General features: G+C 34.8%; 1 protein-coding gene across 1 annotated transcript; it reads right to left on the minus strand.

Moving 5' to 3' along the window:
- Positions 1-2,515: 2,515 nt before the first annotated feature.
- On the minus strand, positions 2,516-20,618 carry LOC131039433 (uncharacterized). Its single transcript, XM_057972203.1, has 3 exons — positions 20,263-20,618; positions 3,619-3,878; positions 2,516-3,234 (listed from the first exon to the last, which is right to left on the minus strand). The coding sequence occupies exons 1-3, from the start codon at positions 20,473-20,475 to the stop codon at positions 3,231-3,233; spliced, it is 477 nt and encodes a 158-aa protein (XP_057828186.1). The 5' UTR covers positions 20,476-20,618; the 3' UTR covers positions 2,516-3,230.
- Positions 20,619-23,295: the final 2,677 nt, after the last annotated feature.

Consider the following 23,295-nt stretch of genomic DNA (forward strand, 5'->3'; position numbering starts at 1 on the left):
ATGAGTTAAAGTCCAAGAAGAATGATGTCTCCATCAACACCATTAAGACAAGTATTAATATCAGCATATCGATCCAATGGTTATTAAAAATTCTTTGGTCAGATCAGGACAAATTTATCAATGCATAAGGAGGATCAAAAAGTAACTAAATAATGATTGACCTATGTGCCAAATAAACCAGGCCAATAAGCATCTGATCAGAATAGCATCCTTAGAATCGATGATGGATAGAGACTATTAATCTTTGGGGATATCAAAGACATTATGGTAGGCCAATCACATCATTAAACATCAAGTGCTCTTCGATATCAATCATATTCCAAGTCCAAGTATATCAATGCATAAGGAAGCCAACTAATCAACTTAAGAGATACCAACAGTCTTTAAAAGTGTGGTTTGAATAACAAACCCAATCGGTGTTAAATATTGTATTATGAAGAGGCACGATTAAGGATAATAAAGGCAGCGATTATAAAGAGACAACGGACATGTCTCTTAGAAGAAGACAATCAAAATCATTCCAAGGTCACATTGAATAATTTTATCATTTATCCCTTATCCAGTTTGGATCACTCAGTTTGAGCAATTGCTTTTGGCACTAAGTGGATGCATAAGGAACAAGATCGATATCAAGAACAACACCTCTCATTGTTACAAGCACATAACTTCGTATCAGGGACAGCAACATATCACTGCAAAAGTGATATTAATAGCTACATCTGCATATTCATATTGATACATCAGACATCGCAGCCTACATAGCTTTATTGCTATCTTCATAAGGAGGATCATTGCATAGTTCATATCAACACTTCAGGAAAATCAGAGATCCCTTTACATCTGCAGATTCATCTAGTCATATAAGCAGCAGCAGACTTTCAATATTTGTGTGTGTTTAAGGAACCCAATCAGATTAAATATCAAGATCATTGCAAAATTAATATCAGACATATCAGATATGGCAGCGATAATCTCATCAGCGTGAGTTGCACTAAGTATATAGATTAGATCAGCTGGTATATATGTAATTATTCATTCAGAGATAGCAGTATTCAACATCCAATATATATATATATATATATATATATATATATATATATATATATATATATATATATATATCAATTGTGTTAAATTTGAACCAGAATATAGAAATATAAAGAACAGAAACTTAACAGTAGGAACAACAGAAGCACAAAAATCTTATCCTGGGAAAACCCTCCACCCGAGGGTAAAAAACCCAGCCACAATAAAGTTGAATTTTATTTAAGCACAAATCTGATACAATGCTTCCACTTGAATAATCAACAGTATGTGCCAATAACTGCTGAAGAAAATTGACTTCTACCAAACATACAACACATGATCCTTCTTCAACATGAAGAGATCATACATCATAAATCAAATGAACATACAAAGATAATGCAGAAGAATAGAACAGGAGGAAATAAATCTGAAGAAGATATAATTCACAGAAAGAAACACTTACTTCAATAATCACCGATGCAAAACATATGAAATCCTTCCTTAAGAAATACACGACATTTTTCTGTCTTTCTAACTCCACTCAAACACATACGACTGATTTTTTTTCAACACAGCAACAACGGAACGATGACAATATATTACGAAGGGAAGGAGCAAAAGAATCGCCATAACTCCTCACGGAGGAAATACAAAGGCCACACACGGATAAGAAGTGTGGTTACATGACCGACACAAGAGAAGGAAGATAACAGTAGAATTCCACATCAGAACAATAATGGCCGCCAGCGCACCAAACACACACGAAGCAGCAAAGAGTAAACACATACGAGAAGAGAAGTTTTGTTTAAGGAAATCTGCACCAAGTCTATAGTATCAACATAGGTGAATAAGAATTCGAAGCTTGAATGAAACACAAGATAGACTCTCTCGTAGCTACAGGAATTTCAACAAATTGTATAATTCAAAGTGTTATCATAGATCAGATTCACACTAATAATTGAGACTTAAAAGAAAGAAGTCTTTTGCAATTGATTTTGCAAGACAGATGTCCCAAATTCACAAGTTTATATATATCTATGTATATATTGCATAATTCAAAGTAGATCAAATTCACAGTAATAATTGAGACTTAAAAGGAAAGAAGTCTCTTGCAATCAATTTTGCAAGACAGATGGCCCAAATTCACAAGTTATCCTAAAAGGGGACATTACAAGTGGCATCAAAGCATTACATTTTGTGGTTATATTGCATTGTTCCTAAAACAGGACATTACAGTAGCACATCTAGTCATACTTGCTAATATTTGTACTATTGGAATCTTACAAAAAGGTGTAAAGAGATGCTTATCATACCTGTTGCAAATACTTATACTATGGCCCTATCCTTTGAAAATAGACAACATTGTTTTCCCATTTTTTCTGTGTGTTACTGAAAGGCTGCTTTTATTAAAGAATGCATTAAGTATATTCCAGCAAATCTTGACACTACTTCTGAACACCACCATTAAAACCAAGTTTTTGAAAATTGATGAAGTGAATCCCCAATTCTTTGATTTGATAGTGCCCATTGAGAAAAACCAACGGTCTATATAAAGGAGGTTTTCAACTCTTTACAGTTACATACTATAACAATTGAATGTCAGTGCTGTTTCCGAATTGGAACTTGAACAGAGAAAATAAAACGTCCAATGGCTATTTTCCCTCAATGATACCACATTTTCATTAAAAGACGAGATGAAGGTAAAGGTGATTTTTAGGTCTCATTGAAGCCAGCATATTAGACCCACTGTGTGAACAACAATACTTCGGTTTTTACCTTATATATTTTGTTCAACTTTTATACCCTTAAATTTTATCATAACCAAGCTCAAGAGCAAACTGAGCGCTTGCCAGTCATAGCATATACATACACTGCCTCATTTTAAAATCTTCATAATTTTATATGGCATTTGGTGGAAATTAATAATATTACTTGTACTTAGTAAAACAAATGTTACCCTAAGCATAATTCTGCTGCTGTTGTCTTGTCTACTTCAGACATTCAAAAGTTCCAGGCATCTGTCAAACTCAAGCTGCAGGCATTGCAAGCCTGACAATTATAGTCTAATTTCCAAATATACAATATGAAAGAATTGCAATGTAGCCTGTATGCTATCGCAACTGCTGATGTTTGTAACACTGCTGCCTGTTACAGGATAGCATGTTCATCTTAATGGATTCTGACAAGATGCAACATGATTGCATTTACCTGAAAAAAAAATCTACTAAACTCAGCCAGCCTTGATTTACATTTTACAATTTCAATTTAACGAAATCTTTTCCTCTAACTAACAAACATAGATATTTACAGTCTTGCAGAAATGGGTCTCTAAAATTGTCTTGTAGATCATAATTGGCATTGGCAATTTTATTGAACATTGTCTAACTCAAGCTAAAAAAAATTATTTTCTATTAATATGCTCACACCTATAAGCCATCACATCATTCACACTGCTTTCAGAAAACTTTAAAAAAAAATAAAAATTCACCCCTCTACATCAATTAAAAAGACACAAAAATGTGTTTTTCATAGGATATGAACCAGAACAAACAACTGTAATTGGACAATACTAAAAAAGAAATTTTTGTTTACTGCAATTGGTGTAGTATTCGACGGTTGTGCCTGCTTTGGCGCTCAGCAAGAGCTTGTTCTAACTGGTTACAGATTTTTTTCAGAGTTGCATAATTTGCTTCCATTAAGATAACTTCTTTTTCTGCTCTTTCATCAATTTGTGCATTGGACTGACTTCCCTTGTTCATAACTATGGGCATAACTCCCACATGTACTGGATTTAGAGAAAGCTTCAGAAGAAAAGATGGTTCTGCCTGATTCAAGAGACTTCTGCTAGCAAGCTAAAGAACAAACAGCAATTTAGGGTCCAATTCCAATAAGAAGTATGTAAACTTAGTGCACTGTACAATCACAACTAGAAACCAAACAATCCAAGTAAACAACCAAAAATAGCATTTAGATGACTACTCAACAAAGATCATCGTATTGTATTAAATAATCAATTACTCATTTTAAAAATATGAGTCCTCAGTTTCTTCAAATAACTTTGCAGCAAGGAATTCATAAAGCCATATAGACATTAGAAAGTTATTTTTGATAGATTCAATATATTTGTTTAATAAAAAAAAGCCAGTGCCACCAGTAATATATCTTATCTCTCAAAACTAGCATTGTATGATGAGTGTTCTCAAATTAATTCTGTAACTATCATCTAGTACTGACAAAGTGAATTTCTAAAATAACAAGTGTAATACTTATATAGACTCGTCAACATGGTTTACACATACACATATGCACTTTATGCTATTACTTGTATGGCATAACCTAGTCAATAAACCCTGCCAAACTCTCGCTTTCTAAGCTTATCATGACAGAAATCAGTGTTTCTCTCTCACACACAATTATTGCCTCTCATTTGGCACCTAGCCTGATTTTCAAGTAGCCATCTGTCATCTGATTTATGGTTACTGTTATCACAAAAGCTTGCACCCTTGCTGAGCTATCAACTCAACAACCTTGTGAAACATGGAAACAACCCTGAAGTGTGGGACCTTGCGCAAGGGGTTGAATCTCCGGAGAAGGTCGGCTTCTCTCTCAATCCAGGTGCAGGTGTTGAACCAACTCAACACTTCAAAACTTACTCCTAAGCCTATCCTAACAACTTGCAGAGGAAAAGAGAAGACAGAAATGCTTAAAATGAAAGGAGGTGATGCACCAAGATAAGAGATGTTTCTCTCCCCACCCGAAATGGCACAAAGAATCAACTGAAATACCCAAGAGATGCACAAACTTTAGTTGCATGAGTGACCCCAATGCATGTATGGAGGTTAGAATTTGCTAAATGTCAAAGGCGAGAAGATTTCCCACAAGTCACACTCAAAAATAAATTAACACGGCATATATCAGAGAAGAGCCACAAAACATACATCTATGATGAAGGTAAGGAAACATACACAGCATGCATAAGTTGAAGGAAGGCAAGAATGGTAATTTCAATTCATTCAAAGGCCAATGGCCAAACTTACAGTTGCAAAAATGCAAAAATATACAAGTCTTTAAGAGAAGTGAAAGAGCATAGAATAGCTCAAGCCCGCAGGGAGAACCCTTTACAATGAGGCTTAACAACCTTTATATAGAAAACTCGTCGCAAAAGAGAAACCATTGGTCAAGTAAGAGAAGCCTTGACCCTTGTGTGTGCAGGGAAATGTCAGTCAGGGAATGCAGGGAAGTGCATGCACCTGACATTCCGTACATACAAGCAACCTAGCCATACCCTAAAAATGCAATCCTAAGAAGAAAGGCACTTCAAGAAGGGGGATTGACTGACATTCCAAAGTTAGAGCATGCAGGCATGACACAAGTAACCACAATAAGCATGGCCTTGTACCTCTCTTGATGGAAATCCTGCAAAAATCATTAAATGCACCCCTGTAGCTCCACAAAAGAAGGTGCACAAGTCACAAGAGTCATCGGAGCATTTAAAGCTTTGAGTGTTGATCACACCATCCGGAAGTGTTGCAAGTCGGAAGGAAGTCGGAAGACTTCGGAAACTCGAGTTCCCGAAGTGGGGAAGACTAAGGAAGGAACTTCGGAACCTCGGGTTTCCAGAGTCCCGGGAAAGAGAGAAGGAGACAAGGAAAGGAACCTCGGAACCTCGGGGTTCCAGAGTTTTGAAGAAGGGGAAGGAGACTAAGAGAAAAGAACTTCGGAACCATGGGCTTCCGAAGTTCTGGGAAAGAGGAAGGGAAGCAAAGGAAAGGAACTTCGGAACCTCGAGGTTTCGGAGTTTTGGAGAACAGAAGAAGAGACAAGGAAAGGAAAAGGCTAAGGAAAGGAACTTCGGAATCCGAACTTCGGAACCTCGGGGTTCCGGAGTTCTGGAGAAAGAAACGAAAAGGCCAAGGAGGGAACTTCGGAACTACGAGGCTCCGGAGTTCCGAGGAAGGGAAGGAGATGCAGCAAGGAAGCGTGGTTCCGAAGTTCCAAGGAAGGGAAAGAGATGCAGCAAGGAACTTCGGAACCTTGGGGTTCGGGAGTTCCGGAGTTCCGGGGAAGAGAGAAAAGGCTAAGGAATGAACTTTCTCCAAACAAGGCAACACTTCACAATTCATAAATCCACTCCTTCTCTGCTTAATCAACTGGGGCGGCGCTGGTCCATGGAACATATCTCTGATCAGTTCTCAGTGATGGACCAAGGGTGTCATAAAATGACAACAGTTACTTCCTCTTGGCATTTAATATAAAAGAGTGCGACTATTTCACTGATTTATATGTGAGTTGAAATGAATAGTCTTAGTTCAAGGGATGATTTAATTACTTTTTAAGTCTCGTGTCCACTTTTTTAAGTGAAGAGCATAGAGCCATTTGCATTAAGAATATCTTGTCAGTAACATATCAAGTAGCTTGATTTGAATGATAGATAAAAAAGAGATGGAAGCTGCTGAATCCATTGGTCCTCTCAAATCTTTCTAAAACCTTCTCTGAATGATGAGGAATCCTCTTCAATGTTGATAAAAATTGCAAAATAATCTGTTCACCAAAGCAAGTATTTAGACAGAAAACCAACAACGAGAATTTGCAATTGTACTGCTTTTCACAATAAAATCCATTTTCTAAGTGGTATAATATTAAGTTTTAACACAATAGAGTAACTTCATCGCTCTATATATGCAAATTAGGTTTTGATGAACTTTGCATTCAACACTACTTTCGACACAACTCCTAAGCTACCAACAAGGGTCACAAAAAAGTGACAAATGGTAGCATCATTTTATAACTATATATCACCCTCATTTTCTTAGCGCTCTAGCTATATGACAGCATTGACCTGAAGCCTTTACCTTTTCCTCACATTTACCTAGTGGCATGCAATTTCAAGACCACCTTAGTTCTTACCACTATGGAAAACATTATTTCCCTACCGTTTTTTAGAACAGGTGCATCTCACTGATACTCAACTGAAAGACCAGGATCAAAACATGAAAATGAAATCAAAATTGCTTAAACCAATGCAATAATACACTCCTGTAATTTAGTATTATTTGTGAGCTACTGTAACAACTAAATTTCAATCACAAGTAAAAGGTCTCCAATCTAGCTGGCTAAATCAACAAAAAGCTAACACCAACATTATTGATGTTTGTTTTATGTTTTCTTCATTTTTTATTTTAACCTTCCTGTACACCTTGTGCCTTCACATTTTAATTTAGTTTTCACATCAACATGATCCACTTTACTGCTTGTGTGCATTATGGGCCGTTGTGACTATTGCCAATGTAAGAGATGTCCAATTATATACTCCCAGAAACTCCTCAGAATCAGCAAGTCCTGAGGTGAGCAGGGCCAAACAAGTCCTAGAGACTCAGACCAAGTTCCTGGCAAGTCTGGTCAAAATCACCAAGTCCTATCTTCAAGGCTCGGCTGTTAAACTATAATGGAAAAAAAGGAGAAAAAATAAAAAGAATCAAACCCAAAACACTCAAAAGGACCGTTAACACTTCAAAATGCTATTCATTTCATTTGCAAGCACCAACAAGGAGAGAAAAATAACATTGAAGCTAAAAAACAATCCATTGAAGCAAAAACCAGCAAAAATAACAGCAGCAAATGCTGATTATATTGAACTTGAGCAGGTTTATAGTAGCCCTCGGTGCATCTAAAGGAGCCTTCAATGCATTTTAAAAAAGTCAGGTGACCATCAATTTGGGGCTAACTTGAAGTGGTATTTTTCTATTTGGAATCTTTTATTATTGTTTTATATTTTTATTTGGTATGTTTTCTACATTTGTTCATTTTTTTCCATTTTTGGACTCATGGAATGAGAAAATAGAGGTAAAAATAAAGAGAATTCGTTTTTCCCTCTTTTTTCCTTGTTCCATAATGGATTTTTAATTTTTATTTAAAAACCCTACCTTCTTTTTATGATATTTTATCCCTTATTATCTAGAAACACTAAATGTTAATTTAGTTTTTGTCTATGTATTGTTGCAGTATACTTGAAATTTATAAATTGTTCAAATATCATCCCTAGTTTGAAATATGCCATCGTAGTGGCTAAGTCAAGGGAGTTGGTTCGCAAGTTTTGCTATATGAAAATTACTTGGGGGTATTAATTGATTCAAAAAGAAACCTGTACAAATGACAAACCAAGATCTTATCTTGTACCCACATGTGTATTGATCTTGTGTGCGAGGTAAAAACTCGATTAGAGACCTTTGACAAGAAGAAACTTAAAAAGAGGCAAATAGAAGAAATTGTAGCCATTCAAAGAAGCACTCATTCAATTTCTCCACTCCTTTAACTTTGAGCACTAGTGGTAATGCTAGTGGTGGACTTAGAGTTTGCAGATCCAAATTAGATATTTATATTCTACCATGCACTACTCTAGGTTTCCAACTATTGCTTGAGAGCATGGGTTAAAATTAGGACAACCACCAAGTAGCAAGGAGTGCAATTAAAGACTTTTGATCCTAGTGTTCCATTCCATTCAATGTTGTGTAATGTCCCTTTTCAGTCCATTCCAACTTTCTTGGAAAGTTTCAAAACTTTTGGAGAACATCAATCTTATCAAAAATAAATTCTAATAGTGGTAGTGAGTTCAAAAAATCAAGATGAGTCAAATGGTACTTTCCGAATGTAGTTTCAACATTTTGGGAGCTCTCTACACTTCTTGGAAAAGTTTTATATTTTTTAAAAGCACCAATTTTAATAATGTTCGATATTCTGAGAGCTTAAAAATTATTTTGTTGTGGTCATAATTTAATTTGGTCCATTTTCTAATTTTTCGTCACTTTGGTGGTTGCATAGAAAATAATTAAATGATTTAATATTTAAGTTGTCCTAAACATATTTAATTATTTAAAAAGGTAATTGTTGCAAAGAAATAAAAGAGACTTATTGTTGGGCCCAAAAATAAAGTTAAATTAAAAGGTCATTTAAGGCAGGAAATTAAAAAGCAACTTATTTTTATTTAAAATCATGAAATATACATAGTCCATATTCATAATTGCTTAGTATTTTCTAGATTTGACTGTGTGAGTTTTTTTTTTGGTTACCAGAATTTTGGATCAAACACCATGATCCATCATCAAGGTAAGATAGCAAGACAAAAACAACGCACATAGTCAAAATCAAAAAATACTAAGCAATTATTTTTATTTATTTACTTTAAAAGGTGGCCAACATCATAAAGTGTTTTTAAAAGAGAGTTAAAAGCTAAGTTGCAAGGTTCGCCCCCCTAGGCCCCCGGTACTGGTCCGGGTTCGAGGTCCTGGTTCGGACAAGGTTTGTGATTCATAGACGTGGTTTGTTCCAAGATGAACCTAGGCAAATCCGAGTCGAACCTGAGAGGACCCAAGTAGACCCAGGTCGAACCCGCGGGTCTGGCGGCCCAAAAACTGGGTTTCTTTTTGCAAAATTTAATTTTTTTTAAATCCGCCTTATAAAAAATTAAAAGATAACCCTAAAAGTGAGTTTTAAAACATTGACTTTGCTCATTTCTCCTCATTTGTGTTGCAAATAAGAGTTTTTTGCTAGCAGGTTAAAGAAAGGGTGAACAAAGTTTGGCTTCCAAAATCAAATAGGGGGAGTTGAAGACTGATTTTTGAAGCTTCAACAAGTGTTGCAGCATCATTCCCACACATTTGCAAGCTCCCATTGGCTGAAAGAGGTAGACTTTTGAACATTTTTTTCAACTATTTTTGCTTCACAAATTGTCAAACATGAAACATTAATTGTTTTTCACTATTTTGCTTTTGTTTTGAATGTGTTCATATTATTTCTTACCATAGGAACTAGAATGGCATCTACCTTTTCCTCCATTGGCACAAATGAACAATCAATATCAAAACAAAGAAATGATCCAAATTCTCCCCTTTGGAAGTATGTTGACATTATAAGACCGCTTCCAGGAGGTGGGGGATTCCATTGGAGATACCAGGGATGTGGTATAGAACATAATAGTTCATATTATCAGGTGGTAGGCCATTTGTGTGGAATACGAGGAAGAGGCATCAAAAAATGCCCTGGAAAAGATGGTAAACCTATACTAGATGAGACGGTGATGAAATATATTAGGGAGCATGAGGTAGTAGAAGAGAGAGAAGCCTGCAGATTGAATCAAACTGCACCAAAAAAAACAAAGGGAATGCAAGCCCCATCTAATCCCAATGTTGTAGTAGGAAACCACCCTTTCTTTTCCACAGCTGAACCTCAAAGTGAAGCACCCTTGACACGCAAAAGAACAAAGGGGCCATTAGAAACCACATTTCAAAATGAGAGTCGAGACATTGCTGACCAAGATGTAGCAAGGTGCATATATGCAAATGGGTTGTCTTTCAATGTTGTTCGCTCCCCATAGTGGAAACAGATGTTGAGAAGTGTTAATGAAGCTCCAAGAGGGTATAAGGGCCCAGTTTATGAGAAGGTACGTGGAACCTCATTGGAAAAAGAGGTGAAGGAGGTTGAAGATGCCTTGAAATCCATAAGGGATTCATGGGTTGAGACAGGTGTATCAATTGTTTCAGATGGGTGGAAAGATTCTAAAAATCGTCCTTTGATCAATGTCATAGCAGTGTCCCCTAAAGGGGCAATGTTTTTGAAAGCTGTGGATTGTGAGGGCCAAGCAAAACATGCCCAATTTATTGCAGATATTCTCATCTCTGCCATTAGATCAGTGGGACCCTGCAATGTTGTCCAAGTCATAACGGACAATGCAAAAAATTGTAGAGCTACTGGTTTGTTGGTTGAGGAACGCTATCATCACATCTTTTGGATACCTTGTGCGGTCCATTCACCCAATCTTATGCTACAAAAGATTGGGAATAAAATTAAATGGATCAAACATGTGTATGCAAAGGCTGAGGACATCCAAATGTTCATCACAAACCACCACATGTATGAAGGGATTTTTAGATCCTTTTTGAATTTGGAGCTATTGAAGGTAAGTGAAATAGTAATTTAATTTTACATTTTCTGATTTTTTAAATTTTTAATGTTCATAATATCATTGTGTAAGCTATATTGTGTATTCTTCCTTAAAGTTTGGCTTTATTTTTTAATCATTTGGCATTAATTTGTGTTATAGATTGTTGACACCCATTTTGCATCAAACACAATTGTCTTGAGACGACTTGTGAAAGTTAGTGGCACTTTGCAATATCGTGATCAGCCCAAATTGGACTATATATAAGCAGAGCAGCAATGAGAGGGCAGCAAAACTTAGGGAACGGATATTGAATGAGTCATGGTGGGATCTTGTGACATATCTCCTTAGTTTTGTTGAGCCCATCATGAGCATGATTCGCTATACCGACATGGATAGGCATTGCATTGGTGAGATTTATGATGGCATTGACTCAATGCTTGAAAAAATGAAATCTACTATAAATGCAAGAGAGCAAGACCCCAAGGAGACATTCTTCAAACAAGTGGAGGCAATTGTTGTAGAAAGGTGGAATAAGATGACCACACCTTTGCATCTTCTTGCCTATGCCTTGACACCAAAGTACTATAGCAATCAATTTCTTGATCAACCAGGAAAGCTTCCACTGTGGAGAGATTTAGAAGTGTCATATGGGTACAAGGCAATATTCCTTAGACTCTATCCTGATGATGATATGAGAGATATTATTACAAATGAGTTCATAGAATTTGCAAATGGAAATGGTCTAAGTGTTGATGCTCTTCGTCATAGATCCAAGAAAGATGCTCATAGTTGGTGGTATTTACATGGCACATGCTTCCAAAACCTACAACCCCTCACTATCAAATTTCTATCACAAGTTTAATTAATTAAAATTTATCACAAGTTTTAACTTTTATTTATGGTTTACTTTGTCTTCATAGGTTTGCTTGTAATTTTTAATTTCATAATAAATTTATAACTTTAATTGTTTACTTTGTCTTCATAGGTTGCTAGTTCATCTACTTCAGAAAGAAATTGGAGCACATACTCTTTCATCCACTCAGTAAAGCACAATATATTGCAATAAAAAAGAGCGGAGAATTTAGTATATGTGCATTCCAACCTACGTCTTCTTTCACACAAGCAAAGTGTCTACAACCAAGAGGAAACAGAGATGTGGGATATAGAGCCAAAGCATATTGATTTGGATGCTTCCGCTTCTCAACTTGTTGCATTAACCCTTGATGACTCGGATAGTGAGCAAACTTATAGTGCAAGTGGCATTGGCATTGGTTCATCTAATGTCAATGTCAATGATGAGGAGGATGAGGAGGAGAAGAATGAGGATGATGAATTAGAGAATCCATTTGATGATTAAACTTTAAATTGTCGAAAGTTGAAATGATGATACTTGAATATTTTGTCATTTTGATATTAAACAATGTATATGATGCTATTATGGTATGATCATGATGCTATGATTACAAGTTTATGTTGGTTTTGTTGTTTATATGATGCTATGTGACATGCTAATCTTAATTCATGCTTATAGGCTACATATATATATATATAGAAACCCCTTTCCAAAATTTTGTTGTACTAGCATACCAATTCTTCGAACCCAAATTGACAACTTAGGTTAAAAGTGATAATATTAGGCATGGGGTACAAAGTGGTGATTTATAAGGTTGCTTTAAAAAAAATATTAAAAGTAACTTAGAAAATAAGGATCAAAAGTAATATCAAATTAAAAGAGTTTGAAAAGTCGCTTTATTTTTTTATTGAGGGGAAAAGTGAAATAAAAGAGAAGAAACTTTAGTTATTGTAAAAGTGCCTATAAAAGGAGGTTTGGAGAAGAGCATTCATTCTTGGCATTTACATTTTCATGAAACCTAGTTGTGGAGTTTGCATAGGTTTGTTCAACAACAACCCTAGGACAAAAACCCTAAGGCAAAGATTGGTTTCGAGAAAGGATTTCTCCCAAGCTAATGGAAAGTGGAATCAAACAAGGTTCACAAAGGAGCTGAATGTTTGTGCCATTTGATTCAGCAGTGTTTAGTTTTGAGATTTGGGAAGTTTTGTGCGGAATATCAAAATAGCATTCCAAGAAGCTGCCGAAGAAATTTATTATGGATTTGCAAGGCATTGATGTGTTTTTAATGACACTTCAAACACTAAATAAAATACTAAGTATTCTATCCTCTCTTGAACAAGGAAATCTCATATGCTATACTTAGTGATTAAACAAGGCAACCCCAAGGTTTACAATGTGAACAATTGACTTTATATTGTGGATAGACTCAGTGTATATGATGTGGTTTTGCTGGTTATGTCACATCCCCTATATTGTAAACAATAAATTATATTTAAATATATTGATGTATCGATTCATTCAAATTAAAAACAGGTATGAATCTTTTAAACAACTGATCAATATATAAACATATTTCAGCCTATCATTATCTATTTATTTCCCTTAATTATATTACATATATATCACTTGTATGTATTAATAAACAATAGATAAACAATTATAATTAACAATAAATCAAATCAGAGTTATTACTAATAATGAAAACTGCCAATTATAATAAATAATAACTACAAACTAAATTAAAATATGAATCGCTGGCCGGGCACACATAACTATTACCTACAAGCATTACCCAGCGCTCAAAGGAAAGGTGCAAACTTTGGGAAGAGACTCTACCGTGTCATGGGCATGGGACATGGCTTTTAAAACAGCCATTGGGTATTACTTAAGGGAAAACAATGACAAAAGGAAAGGTATCAAATGCTGAAGAGGAAAAGCAGTTTGGTCAAACTGAGATTAGAATAGCAATCACCAATTTTTATTGGTAAGGAAGATTCATGATTTAATATTGATTGATCACCATTTCAAAAAAGAAATTTATAGATTATATGATAAGAATATTGTATAAATATGACAGGAAGGATAGTAAATATCTAATATATTTAAAGTATTTAATATTCTTGTATTATCAATAGAAATTATTATATGAAGAGAATGGTTTTATGAACCATTAATAACTTATATAATAGATAATTACCAAATACATAAATAATTGGTAATATAATTTAATTCATTTATTTATTTATGTATATATATTCAAATCAGAATAAGGATAATAGATTTATATATGATAATGATGTTAGCAAGATTTATATTCCCTTGATATATATACATATATGCTTGAAATAATATCTAAAAGATTATATTTATATATTTATAAAAAAATGAAAATATATATATATATATATATATTTTATGGATATAATGAATAAATTTCTTTGATTATATTTTCTTAGATTATTTATATATGTGCATGTCTTATCTTGTAATCGATCAAAGGAATGAATGGAGGAAGTAAGTTGGGGAATTGAAGTTTACCAGTTCTCCCAAGCTAAGCCACCCCATGGGATGGAATTGTCATAGTGGGACGTTCCTACCTCTTGTGGGCCAAGAGGTGAGTTGTCATAGTGGGACGCTACGCGCTCTTGGGCTTAGTTGGTTGAGCAATTTACAAGCACCCTCGTGAGGCTTTCCTACCAAACTAAACTATGATTGGTTATGGGTAGGAAGACATGTTTATCATTCTATGTAATATATTTGCTATTACTCCATGTGTTTATTTGTTTATTCCTAAGTTTATTGAATGACTAGATGAAGTTACTCATATATTTTTTTTGTATTAAGTATAAGATATAAAACATTACACATATGAGTCCATATAAACCAGAGTATCTAGGCTGTCAAGCCATAAGACATATTACAGATTCACGTACAAGCGTGCTGAGAGTACTATCAAAAAGATACAGAGTGATAACAATTTGAGCTAGTCTATGCCCTATACATCATATGACCTACAACTTATGTAACATATATGATGCAACATGTATTATGTAACATAAAAAAGGAACTGTGAGTGACAATTTTCATCAATTGTCAAGCCACGATGTCCACCCCATTTGGATACCCTAATGAGACCAGTCATGAAGTTTACCAATTGGTGGGTAGAGCAGCAAGTTCTCAAGCTGAAAGGAAAAAACACCTCCTTAACATATGATTTAATAAAGAATTTGGATTATTGTTCTTCTGGGGATGATGAAGCAACACAGGACACAAAGAGGCTGAAAAGTGGGAATCCCAAAAGACAGAAGGATGCAACAGAAAGTTCAAAGCAGAAGAAGCAGAAAACAAGTAAGGCAACTTCCGCAGTCATCACTTCTTTGGTAGAAGAAGTGGGTTCATCCACTAGTAGGGGCAAGGCTCCAGCTGTCAACAATCAGCAAATGGAAATGGAATTACCTCATCCAGTTCAAGAGGAACATAACACAGAATCTATCCAACAACAAGCCATTCAAGATGGTCCAATAACAATAGCAAATATGGACTTGGAAAATTTTGAAGTTGAAATTTTGGAAGAGAGTTTTCAGAAAGGAATGATTTCTGCCCTCCAGGGAATTGGAGAGAGCAAAGAAAATGAAGAAAATTAGGAAGACAATGGCATTGAGTAGCCAACAGTGCCAAGTTGGTTGTTACAAAGAATGAAGAAAAAGACTATTGTATAAGTCCAAACAGTGGACAATTCAACAAAGTTCTTAGACAAACTGAACCAACCTACGGAAATGAAGAAGGCAAAAACATATTCCTTACTTCATAAGGATAGTACAGGATTCCGTTAAGTACAAGTGGCTGTTCCTAAAGTTGATAAATCCAAAGAAGACATTTCACTTGAGGAATATGAGGTGATGAATGTGAACATAGGTTCTACCACGAAGGGGCAGGAGGTCCAAGAGTTGGACATGTCCATCAGCACCATCAAGGAAAGGCTGAGAAAAGAAGTTGAAAAGAAAAATAAATTTAAGGCAGAAAATGAACGATTGAGAGGTTACATCCAGCACTTGATAAACCCTAACAACAAAGAAGAGACATCAATTGCTCCACCATTGATTCTCCCATAGGAGTCAGTTGAAAATTTTGAAGGGATGAAGGTAGCAGCTCAGGAGGCTAAGGAATAGATTGATAAAATTGTAGATAGGACCACTAAATTCGTTGAAGAGTTAGCACATCTTCATGGACAATTCTCTTTCTTCTTATTCAGAATTTAGTGCATAGCCGGGTTTTGGGAATTCTAAACCTCCGAAGGAAAACAATACCATGTTTAAGGGTGTTGAAGGGAATCCCTAAGCTAGATTTGATCAAAGGAGGGGTAGTGGATGCTGGAACATTTTATGATTTTAATACATGGTATCATAGATGAAAAAATCTACAAAAAATTGTTTAACTTTTGATTTATCGCGAGTCATTTATGGCAACGATTTAATCTACAAAAAACGCTTAAGCAATTGTTTTGAAAAAAAGGGGGTGATTTATTGGAAAAAAATGCAAAAATCAAGAGAAAAACTCAAATAAATCTGCAGTAATGATTTGTTGGGTATTCTTTTACTAAATACTATCATGCAATTGATTACATAACCTTGCACCTCGCTATTTGTGAATCAATTAGTGTAACTGTGTACCTATCTACATTAAGTTAAAAATAGGTGCCTTCAAGGGATGTGGTATCTCTGTAAGAAGAATGTCAATCCTCTGGGTGTATGTGTGAGGAAAACTTCAGTATGGTGGTTTTGCATAATATGGTAGTTTCATGTGGAAGTCTCATGCTTCTTGAACCATGTTCTTGAAGCTGAAGTAATGTTGTGAAGGTTGACAAAGTTCATCAATGTGTATGAGATGAGCTGAAAATTTGAAAGGCTTTGTGTGCACATGCCAATGCTAGCTATTGAACAAAGTATTTATTTTATGGAAGATGTGAAGTAGAGAACTTTAATTCTATAGAAAGGAGATTCAAGGAATGCAAATCCTCTATTATATGTATTGAACTCAAATTCATTTAGAGGTTGCACTTACTTTTTGGTAAATGATATGTATCTAACTCAAACTTTGATTTATATATGATGGAAATCAATAATATGTTTTACAAATTCGGTGTATATGTGTGTTTTTCAAGAATATTTTAAGAATTATATATTTTCAACTGTTTGGTACATTTGCCAAGTTTTTGCCGATTTTTTGCTAAGTCCCGAGTTTTAAAAATTTTTGGGCAAAAAGAGTTATTGCCAAGTAAGAGTTTTTCATCTTTGCATGGTATCACGCTTTGGTAGCCAAAGGAGAAGTCATGGAAAAGATAAAGCATGATTGTGCCAAAATTGAAGAAACAATCAAGGCTATCCAAAACAAGATCTTCATCATAATTGCCGATGTACTTGAGCAAGAAGTCGTCCGAGACAGACTTGGAGGTGGAAAACTTGAAAACTAAAGTCCAAAGAGACTTCTCCATTTCCTTATATTTGATTCAAGGACATCATTTCAGAAAGGCATCCTCTTTCTTGTCCATTGAAAGTGGTTTTCGGAAACTTAAAATCGATTGGATAACTACCTTTGCCACATGTCCCAATTGAAGAGTTGGGCCCCATACTGACCAAATTCGTTGAATTTGCTGCAAAGCAAAAGGATAAGGGATACCCGCTTCTAGAAGAAAGCTGGATTAGTTAGTTGTTCATTTCTTATTGGTCCAATCTGGATAACTACGATAGTTTGCCCTAATTAGTTTTTTTTTTAATTATTGTGGCCATTGATCTTAAATCAATCGAGATCATTGCTTTGTAATAAGGGTGCCTATATAAATCCCTCCCCATTTCATTTATTAATATGAGAGATTTTGGAGAAATTGTTGTAGCAATACTTCTTATGTGCAAAGGCATAATTAATTGTTCAATTGTTGGTGAATATTGTCTACTTTTGCAAGTTAGCATGGTTTCTTTACTCTCATTAGAGTACGATTTTATTTTCAAATTATTAAATTGAATGAATGATTTAATAGAAATTGTTCAATGTGGAATTGTGTGTTCATACTTTTGATAGTTGGATTATTTTCAATTGTCGTGCAAAGTTAGTCTGAACCAATACTTAGAAATTTAACTTCTATTACTTTATTCATTGTTCAAAATGTTGGTGAATGTAAGTAATATGAAAATCTTTTGAAATTCCGCAGAAGATTGCACCATTCTTGGTTAGATGTTGAATTTGGCAAAGCTAGAATTGCTTTTAATTCCGCATTTGCAATTTCCGTCTCTTGAGTTCGTAGGAATAGTTTAGGGTTAGAATTATCTCCCTTAACCCTCATCTTTTGCCCTTTTTTTCAAGTCCGAGTAGAAGTAGAACTTATTGAAAATCGTCCCAAAAAAGCTAAGTCAAAAATCAGCATAATCTTCAAATTGATCAAAGCTCCTTGAACAATTGTGTAAGTCCCCCTTGAGATTACCAGCATTTCACAACGAACCAACTGAGACTATCCACATTGAATCTGGAACCTTGGAGTCGTCTTTGTGATCACATAATCCATCTGTTCAGCACTTAGAAGATTTTGATCAAGAGAGAATAGGATATCTCAAGGTATTTTATTCTAAGTTGCGCGTGCATAAAAACAACACCAACACTATCCCAACTAATAAGTCCACTTTCATTTGATTGAAACATTGGCCTCAATTCAAGAGGAAGAACCAGTAATAAGCATAGGCCATGCATTGTATATTTGCGTAAATAAAATAATTAGCTAACTTTGTCCTTCTAACCAAAAGACCTTTCTTCTTTGAAGTTTTTGTTCATTAAATTTAGTATATACTTCTTTATCATTAAATACATTCTCTATCTCCATAAATAATATAGATATTGGCTCATCTATGCTCTTCCATTCTAAAAATGAATGATCTATCTAGACCAATTAATTGGTCTCTAATAGATTTTCCTCTAGTGGCTATTTCTCACTCTTAAAATGGCCCAAAATCCTAAGAGAGATAATAACCAATTGCAAGGTAAGTGGGCTTGATATTGGGGGCAACTCCATGGTTAAGCACACTAGAGTCAGAGTAGTACTAGGATGGGTGACCTCCCAAGAAGTTCTTATGCTTCATCCCCGTGGGCACCACGTAGATGCAATGAGTGCCAAGTGGACCATTCATGCTCATAAGAGATGGGTTCATGTGAGCCACTCATAGAATATGAGTCAATGAGTTTGACTCAAAAACGATGTAGTTGAATCCTAATAAAATATCATAATTTCTATCTAGTTCCTTCTATAAAATAATATTTTTTGCTGAGTTAATATAAGTTCTAATAAATCATGATATAAGTTTAGCTCAAAGCAGCTACCCAATAAATAATTTGTTCATGATATCAAAGCATGCATGAAAGCTGCTACATATGTCATGGACTTTCAAGTTCTTCATCCTCCAAATAAATGCTTTAATAAAATCCCTTTTGGATAAGCATGGCTACCACAAATTGATAGCTAACTCATTAGTGTGGAAAATACAAAATACAAAGGAAGGGTGGTTGAGATTTTAAGTTTTTCATACATTGATTACACTTTTCAATCAAACCAAACTTTGCCTCTTATTCCACCATGAAGATGTAAGTCCTAACAAGCATTTTTTTTTTTTAAAATTTCCTCTGCCAGTTCATTGATTCGATAAAACATCATAATTTTGTCATCCTTAACCTTTTATAATAAAGAATTCTCATTTTGATTGAGGAACTCAAATTCCTTTACTTTTTATCAGCAATTGCAATTACTGACAAGCACCAAATACAAAATTTATTTTGCATGTATCTTTTTTTTCCCTTCAAAAAACACATTTTATATAAAAATTCTTAACACTCATAATTTGTGAAGGGAACAGATTGACTTCTCCCACTCAGATGAGTTAGTCTAAGTATTTTGAATTTCCATGATTGCTTGCATATGATTCCAATTATTCACCACACATGGATTTCTATTTGATCTCTTCTTATTTCCTCTTCCCTAAAACCAATCCTTCGAGATCTTATTCATGATTAAAAATCAACCTGAATGGAAATATTCTTTTCTTTTGGTTCTAGATTTTACGTTTGCCATAATAAGTAGGACATCTGAAATTCCTGCCATCAGGACATTAGCTACTCTAATAGATATAACTATTACTTTCCATCCAAAATTAGCAGCTTATTCATGATGCACTTCTCTGAGATTCCAGTATGATGAAAGAGACCTGTATTTTCTAACCTCTCCAAAAATGCAGACAATTTCAGAAAATCTCTCAACAAACATCTGAAAGCCAGAACTCCCAAGAAAGATAGCTTGAGTTAAAAAAGAGATTGCATTAAATACATATTTGACTTGCTTAAATTTGTTCACTATGGCATATCCTTCCTCTTTCTAGTTTATGCAACGAGTGAACAAGGGTATTCCCAGTACCTGCACATCAAGCCGCCATTCCAGTTTTCTGTATGATGGTACATTAAGCCTTGGAACAGCTACCAGTCTTCTAATTTCGTGTAACCGTTCAATAAAATAAGCTGCCAAACATTCTCTTGTTTCACCGTGAAATCCAAGTTCTTTAAGATATTTGATCATTTCAGTAGGTGAGAAATTTGATTGAGACCCAATAATAAATATGTCATAGAGCATTTTGACACCCTGATCAACTGCATCTACCGTCACTTGCAATGCATTGGCTGCTTTTGCATACCCTCGTGCAGCTACATCACCCTTGAGTATGATATTAACTGCAATTTTAGCAAATTCCTGAGCCACTACAAAATGCAATAGATGATGTCAGCAATTAGCATATTTTTACAGCTGTCAAGCATCCAAAGGTAATAAACAAATGTTAGTGAACAATTTACTCATAGATTTCCCAATTCCTGATTGTATATTGAAAATGCATACCACAAACATTAATATCAAAAGCAGCAGGAAACTACCTGGAGCAGGCTCAATAATCTGCTCACAGAAAGCATGAAGTGTCCAGTCAAAACAGCTCATTTATATTAATCAAGGAAAACACACATTAAAAAAAAAAAGTTAACACATTTTCTAACTAATACAGAAGCATACATAAAATAGAGTATCCATACATAATGTGCAAATGAGTTGTTGCTTCAAAAAAAATTTGAAACTGATTGGACTTGACAGATGTTGATTTGATATAGGAGATATCAGCCTTTGTATTCAATAACTAAATGGTGAACAATGTTATGTTGGACCAACTGTGCCATATTGCAACCAGAGAAAAAACCTATTCGAAATTGAATACGGACCTCATCATTAGAAGCAGTATTTTTGGCCTCAAATTCAATTGGTCATAGGAATCGAGTAAGAACTTAGTCTCATCAATCCAAACAATTCACTTAACTGATTGAAAGGATTTTTGGAGGTATTTGAAAATCTAAGCCTTCTTTGACTGTTTTCCTTTTCTTACCTTAGTTGTCAGACAATGTTTTCTCTATTGTTCTAACTTCTAGACCTATGCACTTTTTTCTTGCTCTAGATATATAACTTTAAAAATGCCAGCTAAAGGCATCATGTAGAAGCATGCAATTGCAGGTTAAAAAACTTCTACTGTAATACAGTTTTACATGGACGCATAAACCATCTCAAATAACACCTTGCACCCATGAAAGACCACAACCTAGTCTATGCAAAATTATTCAACCCAAAGGTGGTGAGGAAGATAAAATGGAGAAAAAAAAAGAGATGCAAGAAGTTTGTGAGTCTCACTATCATCAGTCCTAATAATCTTAAGAAGTTCTTCTACCCCAACTAATACTGAATTAAATTTGTCATGTCCCCATTTTTTGGTTCTCTTGTAGTGCATCTAGTGTTGACTTTCTGAGATGGTGTCAGCAAGATCAGAGGGGTAATTTGATGTCACCAGTGTGTTCAAACGAGTTAATGGAGATGAATGAAACTTTCTGGAGTGATTTCAAACAACTTGTCCAAGACTTGTTGTTTTTTGTAAGTTACTATTATTAGGAAGTGTCAATTTCGACACTGATTGGTCCATTGGGAGTTTTGGCTAACTTACTATTTTGAGCAATTATTATTGTAACCACTATTTTTGGCAGGTGGCCATAGCTTCAATCTCCTTTAAACTTCAGTGTGCAGCATCTTTGGTTTCAAGGTTTGGGCAATTCTTGCTATTTTTAGAAAAAGGCTATTTTAAATAATTGCTATTTTTAGAACTTGGTCATAGCCTCAATTCCTCTCCCAGTTTAGTACAATGGATCTCAGTTGAACTTGATGAGTTATATTGCTTTTAGAAGAGATTTATTTTATTTTAATCACTAGGTATTTATAATGTGCTTTTTAAAAATATCCCCCCTTGGCCTAGTAACATGAAGTTTTTATAAGAGGGACTATTTAACATCCAAAATGGACGCCTAAGGAAGAGGAGAAATATTTATTTTATTGAGCTTATATTATGCTTCCAAAGGGGATGCCAAGGAGGAATAATAAAACAAAGTATATTTTAAATGTTTTATTTGAGACCTCAAAAAGGTTCAAACTTCTATGAGGAATTTAAGTTGCTTTCAAGTTTCGGTTTTGCAGGGAAAAGTTTTCAAATTGAAGGATGGTTACCCTAATTTTCTTTTCACTCTATATATTCATGTTTTGAGCTCTCATTTGACATAGATGATTTGACAACTTAATAAAATGTTGCTGCAATTAGCTCAGGGAGCTCTTCTTTAGCTGGTTTTGGTGGTGAGAGACCCACCCTAGCTGGTTGGTGTACTTGTTTTGAGATTACAGAAATTTTAGCTTTGTGGGTGTTTTTGGGTTTGAAGAAGATAAAGATTTATATAGTTCTCTGATATGGGTTTATAATTTTTGGCGTGTTGTGTGCTTATTTGGAGTGTAGTTCGAGTTTGATTTAATTTAGAAGCAATTTCAATGTGTTGGTGTTAAATTTTTGAGTAGCTGGAAATCGGATCAATGCTCATAACTCAGTGGATCTGCTTAGTTTCATTTTGGATATCATTCCATTGCATTCCTCATAGCTGGGCACTCTTTTCAATGTATTTGTTGTCCTCATTTTTTTTTCAAATATGAAGGACCATTACATGAAATTTTCTCTATGGCACGCTTCCCGAGGCAGAATTTTGCCTAATCCTTGGATTGGCTAAATCCTCAATCCATCCTCGAACCACGTTTCAAATTTCATCGCATTCTGGGTTCGTTTGCTATGTCTTTCCTTCAATTTCAGGTTTTTTCTCTCTGACTGTAGGTGGGAAATTTTCTTTGAATTGCAAGTTTTAATGATTTCATTTGTTTTGGTCTTTGTAAGGAAATTTTTGGCTAATTACAAGTGCACTTTATTGAAAAAAGAACTTCTAACTTACTTTTTATTTCCCCCTTGATGCTTTTTGGCTTTTTAAGTCATAATAGGGATTTTTTGGATAAGTTACAAGTTAATTTTAAATTGCATATTTATAAATAACTAGTAAT

Source organism: Cryptomeria japonica, chromosome 10 (genome assembly GCF_030272615.1).
Source record: "Cryptomeria japonica chromosome 10, Sugi_1.0, whole genome shotgun sequence".
Classification (NCBI taxonomy): domain Eukaryota; kingdom Viridiplantae; phylum Streptophyta; class Pinopsida; order Cupressales; family Cupressaceae; genus Cryptomeria; species Cryptomeria japonica.